At 52.5% G+C, this 6,728-nt stretch overlaps 1 protein-coding gene across 1 annotated transcript; it reads left to right on the top strand.

The window, feature by feature from the left end:
* Window positions 1–416: 416 nt before the first annotated feature.
* Window positions 417–5,810, top strand: LOC128273716 (plasmanylethanolamine desaturase). Its single transcript, XM_053011744.1, has 6 exons — window positions 417–545; window positions 1,907–2,090; window positions 4,711–4,922; window positions 4,992–5,210; window positions 5,476–5,645; window positions 5,720–5,810. Exons 1-6 carry the CDS (start codon window positions 417–419, stop codon window positions 5,808–5,810), a joined length of 1,005 nt encoding a protein of 334 aa, XP_052867704.1.
* Window positions 5,811–6,728: the final 918 nt, after the last annotated feature.

The raw sequence follows: 6,728 nt of genomic DNA, 5'->3' as shown, positions 1-6,728 counted from the left end.
TGGCTGGAGCCATGAAGTGGTTCGTAGATGTTGATTAGGGTCATCGAGGATACCGTGCCCGGTTGCCCCGGGATAAAAGGTTGTGTGTGTGTGTGCGTGCGCCAAAAGCGAACATCGGGAAGGAAGTCCTTTTCGGGTGTATATTTCACGATTTCGCTTTCCTTCTCTAGTAGAGCGAGTTCGGATCCCTTGGTCAGTGCCGTGCCTGTGCGTGTGTTTGTGGCAAGTTAAAGTGCAAACGGCAATCCGGCAAGTGGCCGGCGGGATCCACAGGCATCGTAAATTGTGTTGTCCACTTGCGCCCCGCCAGCTAGGCGGCCTCGGTCCGGCGGCGCGAATCCTCGGTGACGCCCCAGCGGCACCAGTCGGCGGTCAGGTTTGCCGGTACCGTGGAGTCCATTTCATGGAACGTTAGCATGGATTTGATATCGTTGCCACCGTGCTCCAGACGCTTGGAAATGACGACGCCGGCGACCTCGGAGCAACCACTGGCACTTTCGCCCGCTTCCAGCTCGGCGATTAAGATCTCGACGACATTCTTGAAGGTAAGCCGGAACACGGCTCTGGGCGCCATACGTTTTATCCACTCCAGTCCGGTCCCTTTTCGAATGAGTGTGTGAGTGTGTTAGTTTGTTTTATGATGTTGCGTGGCCAAAAACGGACCTCCCGTCCCGACCGGCTAGATGATCTGTTTGTATTTGGTACGGTGCCCAAGCGGTTCGTTTGTTGGAAATCACGCAACTATTCAATCGCAACCAACCAACGAGGTGGTGAAATTTGCGTGGCTATAGTTGGGTTTTGATTGAAAGCAGAAACGGAACGAAATAAGTTTCTGTTGGTTGGCGTTTTGCCGACCGTTCTGGTCTAAGAGAATGCCACAGATTGTCAAGCTTGTACCTGAGGTTTACAGAATCAGCTCTCCAACTCTTAAGGACCTTAAGGTTTTAACCTTAAATAATCAATTTAAATATGAACTGTAGTAATCAAAATTATAATAGCTCAAGGATAAGCATCATAATTGATCTAACAAAATCTAATATTATTGCCCTTTGTGACAAAATCTGATCCCCTTATCGTTATCGGTCATTTTTGGGTCAATTTACGCGGTTGCGCGATTGCTTAATACTTTACTAGGGCTTAGACAAATTAATCAGTTTCGTCATTCTCACGTAGCTTTTATCCGAAAACTTCCGCCCTGGATAAAGATAAAGGTAGGACGAAGTGCAAGAGACGAGCTCTGCACGGTTAACTCGGCCAGCTTAAATTTTACAATCAATCCAACTATTGACATTTAATCGAGTTGACCGTTGCAAATTGGATGCATTAAGCGAATCAACGAGTCCTTCGAGTGCACCGTTGCGCCGTTGATTGATTTCGAATGCTAATGCTATTTATTCTACACCGACCAGGGGCCCTCTGGTCGTAATGTATTGTGTGCGAGACCTGGTGACGGCAAGGTTTGTGTGTGTTCGGGCGTTAAATTGTGCGAATGGCTAACACCAGCGTGCCTCATCAGGCACGCGTTTGTGTTAGCAGTGGACCAATAATTTTCCCATTCAACGACACGCTTATTCGGACAACGGTATTTGCGCCACGCGTTAATAATCTCATCCGGTGCACTCATCCTTGAGCGGAGTGTTGTTGGTTTCCGATGGCGAAAGAAGCATAACATGTTGCATAAACTAAACGTCAAAGTCCAAAGGTTCACGGTGGCCATTGCAATCTCCAGATGACTTCTTGTCCGGGACGCGTCCTAGTTCTTCCGCAATCTCGGCCGAAAGCTTGCTTCCGACAATTGTTTAAATCCTGACCTATCGCCCCGGGTGGCGGGAGTCCGCTTGTGAGACAAGACAGCGAATGTAATCTAATCCGTCTAACGCAAACGCCATATCGTGCCTTCCCACAGACACCCGTCAAGACGGACCAGGACATCCTGCAGAACTCTATGCTGGAAGACGACCCGAACTCAAACAGCATCCTGCTCGCCGGTCCGCACGCGAACCACGCCGGCGGTGGCAACCTCGAAAAGCGACCACGCTGGGGACCGCAGCACAAGGGAGCGCAGGAGCTAGCGAAACTGTACAGCAGTGGTAAGTGGCAGACACCGGGGCGGGCCAACGGTCCGGCAGCGAGGCGTGATGAGGTCACTCGCACGCTGCGATGGCATAATTATGCGGTGCACTTTGAATCAACACATGTCGCCCTCGCGGACCGGGAAGTGCGCGGCGGAATGCAGACGCTTAGAAGGCCGCAGGGTCAGCCTGGTCTGGTCGGCCGGCCGGCCGGTCGGTCGGAGTCATATTAACATCTTAGCGACTGGCCCTCGGAGAAAATGGTTTAGATTGTGTGATTTAATCAACCGCCGCCAGGCTGATACGACGATGACGATGACGAGGCTTAGCGAAGCTATCAAATTGTCAAATCCGTGCCCGGTGGTGGCGGTCTGGCCAGGCCAGTCGGCTCGATCGCAATTAGTGGTCGCTTGTTAGGGTCGCCATTGTCGGTCAACATGCCAAAGGGGCAATGTGGCCCGTGGGCTGTGTTCCGATGCGCGCGAGTGTTGTTTCTGTGCCATTAGAAAATCGCTTGGTCCTTGGTCAAGAGTAATGAGTCTGTAAGACACTCTTCGATGAGTGTTCCTTAAGTTTCATAATTGTCCAGGTTGGCCGCATTTGTCGAAGGCACCTTCCTGTTGCACGCCCGGTGCAACGGTGAAAGGTTCCGCGGCGCCCAACAAACGGTCGGTAGGCCAAGGTTGTCGATTAACGATTTTTGTGGCCCCGATGCGAACTTTTGGCACCGATTTCGCGCCACCCGGAGACCCAGCGCTGACTCCGTTCGGCGAAGGTCACAGTGCGCGACAGGGAGTCAGGTTTTTTTTGCTTGTCATTTCGCTTTCGGTCCGTCCCCCGGTTCAGAAATAGCAGGGCATGGTTTTCCACCGAACACGTTTTCCCGCGTTTTCCTCACACACACACGGGCCAGATTGAGGGTGTGATATTTTTAGAAAACCGTCAGCTTCGAGGCACGGTGCGCGTATTGGTCGGTGGGTGTTCTTTGTGTTGGGGTCCTCCTTGGGGGCCAAACGTGGAGCGTGGTGCGCCATTTGCATGGCACTCCTCATCCTGTCGTGGACCGACATTCCCGGAGACCGGATGTTGTGCGGCTGCCTGCGCCTAGTTCGGGGTCCGCGGTCAGTACGGAGTCGAGTTCCAGCGTGCCGTCCGGAGAATCCGTCAGGCCAACCGTCCACGGGTCGGCCCATACGGGGTCATATATAGCTGCCACAGCATGGTGCCGTCGGTGGCTACAGGTTTCCTGCCTTCCTGGCGGTCAACCGGACCAACCGGGCGACGACGCCTGGTCATTAGCCGGAGTCGAAAGATTGTTTTATGTAAATGAGATTCGACTGTTGATATTTAGCATCGTGTACTTTCGTGCAGTCGGTCGTGCTTCCGTGGGCTTCCCAGGTTCACCGGTGCCCCCCCCGGGGGGGAATTTACCTAAGCGGGGCCGAATGACGGATAGCACGAACGAGTCCACCGGGCACTACACTAATGGACCATGCTTACCGGGCCGGTCACGGGATTTGCGGTTAGCATAAATTGATTAGAGATTGCTGCGAAATTGCTCGACGAGGGACCCACTACGCTAAGGGGGGCGCGTGAGCGTGAGTTGTGACCGCCGAGAAGGTCCGATCGATTCGGGAAGCCGGTTTGCTAGGACTCACCAAGGGTGCCAACCACGGTAAAAATGAATCGACGATTATTGCACGAACGGGACTTTGTTTGATTTCCCCCAACGTACGTCACCGGCACGTGCGCTAGAAAACACTAATGTTGGCTCCTTCAAAGGGGGCCCAGAAGGACCTTTTAGATTCTATTTCAGGTGTCGTTAAGTTTGCGACAAAAGAAGTTTAACAGGTGGATCGATAAGTGAACTGCAAGCGGCGAACGGAGACCGGTACATGGTTTGGTCAGGTATTTTGAAGATTCGAAGCCTTTCTTAAAACCCAACGAATCGCTTTTACACGGACTCAATTATTGAAAGCATTCAATTGTTTTCTGCACTCAACTTTTCCGACTTGTTATGTCCGAGCACCGGGTTCAAGTGTCCGAGCACTTGAACCGGGTTACGGGGCGGCGCCCTCTGTTGTGAAGTTTCACTCCTCCCAACCATAAAACTATCCGGAGCGTAAAGATTCCCTTTTGCTGAAAGATTGTTGCCGAAGCGAGCCGTTCTTACGGCACCGTTTTGAGGTCGCCCGAGCTCACTGATAACTTTTGTTTCAAATCAAATGAAAAACTTTCCAGTTCCCGTTCTTTATTAAAGTTGAGAAAATGCGCCAAATCAAGTTATTGCCGTGTGACCGATTTCTGACCTCGAAAGGTTCTCGATAGCCTAGCGGCTGCCCGTTGCAACTGATGAAAGGGGGAACCTTTCGAAGATCCGAACCGTTGACATACGTTGACGATGGCCAACGGGAACGGGACAAGCGAACGCAAGCTCGGTCGCGCTTGAGGTCGGTTTATTGGCAAAACTTTTGCTGCGCTCAGCGTAACAAAGAGAAGTCCTTCCATGAGCTTGTTTTGCAATCAATTTAGTTTTTTCGATAAACTTAAAACTTTTCCATCAATATCCACCCACCTCCTGAGTAAGAAAGAGTGGTTAAATGAACAACCCAAACTTGGATTCCCCCCGGGCAAACAGGCAAACGGACGCAGGAGCTGGTCTGCGTGTACATCTGCATCACGCTGATGGTGTTGAATCTCGCCCTCATACTGCGCCACTTCCGGTTCGAGCGCATCAGCAACGTGGTGGTGGCCGCCATTTTCGGCATCCTAACGGCGGACTTTGGCTCGGGCCTGGTGCACTGGGGCGCCGATACCTGGGGCTCGGTCGATCTCCCGATCGTTGGCAAGGTAAGTCCCGTCGGCCTGCTCCCGATTACTCGATTCCTTATCCGGGGTCCGTTTTCTTTCGCCCACCAGAACTTTTTACGACCCTTCCGGGAGCATCACATCGATCCGACCTCCATCACGCGGCACGACTTCGTCGAAACGAACGGAGACAACTTTGCGGTCGCGCTCCCAATCCTCGGGAAGCTGGCGTGGAACTTTTTCACGCGAACGAACGCGGAAATACAGCAGGACTATGCCATCAGCGCGTATCTGTTTCTCTGCTCGATCTTCATCGCCATGACGAACCAGGTGAGTGTGTCTGTTCGACGTGCCCCTCCGAGTGCCAAGTGGCAGCTCATTAATGCCGGCTGATTGGACCTTCAATCAGTTTTAATTTAGCCACCCGGCGAAACTCCGCAAACGAGTGCGGATGGGAACGCCTTGAGACGGAGAGAAGTTTCTCAAATGGCACCGATTGTCTTAAATGAGCTTCGAATTGCTTTAAAAAACTTTGCCCCTTTGATTTCTTCAGGTTCGACTAATTTTGGTTTGCATCCTCCCTTTCGGCCCGCAGATTCACAAATGGTCCCACACGTACTGGGGTCTGCCGGGCTGGGTGCTGTTCCTGCAGCGGCACCACATCATCCTGCCGAGACGGCACCATCGCATCCACCACGTGGCGCCCCACGAGACGTACTTTTGCATCACGACCGGCTGGCTGAACTGGCCGTTGGAGCAAATCAAGTAACTTCGAGTGGAACGATCCGCGCGAGCGAACTTGCCGAACTGACCCGAACGTTCCGATTCTTCTCCGACAGATTCTGGCCAACGCTGGAGGCGATCATTGAGCTGCTGACCGGCCACAAGCCGCGTGCGGACGATCTGAAGTGGGCCCAAAAGCGAGCCTGATCCGGTGAACCTGGCTACCTGGCGCTAGGCGGAGGACTGAACCGAGTGATACAATTAGCGCAGCTCTAGACGGCATCTTTTTGGGGGCAAGTTCAGACAGAGGGCGGACAAAACTTTATACAAAACATACAGCAACATTCGGAACTCGGTCATCGTCGGTCGCAGCGCAGCGGACATGCTTCTTCACTTCGTATCACACACTAACCGTAGCCGTAGCGAAGCATGCATTTGGAGGCATTTTTTATGAAACATTTCGACGGTTTTTGAGCCACCAGAAACGTAGTCCGGCGTGGCGTGACCGGACACCGGAAGGAACGTAGCCATGGTTGATGACCATTTTTAATATCCTTTTACAACGCTATCAGGTTGCAGGCTGGCTGCCGGTGGGGCCACAGTTAGTGTGTGTAGAAGAAAAGTTACGGAGCCTCACGGAGACGCTGCAGGGCGCGGCACTGGAGGAAGTTTCAGTGTCGATGATTCGCAACAAATGACGTTAGCTTCTTTAAAGGAAATGAGCAAAGTTGGACGTGTGAGTACCATTAGGTGGTTCATGCACCGTAACAAGACACTACGGTTTGTGGCGCTGCCACTCCAGGCGGAGCCCTTTTTATGTGGCAGCCCGATGCAACAAGCTTTCAACGGGGGGTTATGCTTTGGGTGGTAGGTATCACAGGCGTCCACCGGTGAGCTTAAGCTGGACTGTTTTTGGGAATTCGGTCCCCGTTCCGCTGGACCACAGTGAACCACGTTGGAAGGTAAGCGGATTTGCATGTGGTCGGCTTTTTTCAAGGAAAGCTCCGTTGCTAGGACGGCACTGACCACTGCAAGCTGGCCAACCAATGGGAGCTTACCGAAGTGCAAACGGTATACGAAAAACGACTACCTAACCCTTGAAGCGTGTCGTTGCAAAGCAACCCA

This window comes from Anopheles cruzii, chromosome 3, assembly GCF_943734635.1.
Source record: "Anopheles cruzii chromosome 3, idAnoCruzAS_RS32_06, whole genome shotgun sequence".
Classification (NCBI taxonomy): Eukaryota; Metazoa; Arthropoda; class Insecta; order Diptera; family Culicidae; genus Anopheles; species Anopheles cruzii.
Note: the sequence above shows the minus strand (reverse complement) of the source record. Positions and strands in the feature narration are given on the sequence as shown.

Coding starts and splice junctions, on each gene's coding strand:
- LOC128273716 (XM_053011744.1), top strand. CDS start 417: ATGGATTTGATATCGTTGCCACCGTGCTCCAGACGCTTGGAAATGACG. Junction 4,923..4,991: donor ATCTCCCGATCGTTGGCAAG/GTAAGTCCCGTC, acceptor TTCGCCCACCAG/AACTTTTTACGACCCTTCCG. Junction 5,211..5,475: donor TCATCGCCATGACGAACCAG/GTGAGTGTGTCT, acceptor TTCGGCCCGCAG/ATTCACAAATGGTCCCACAC.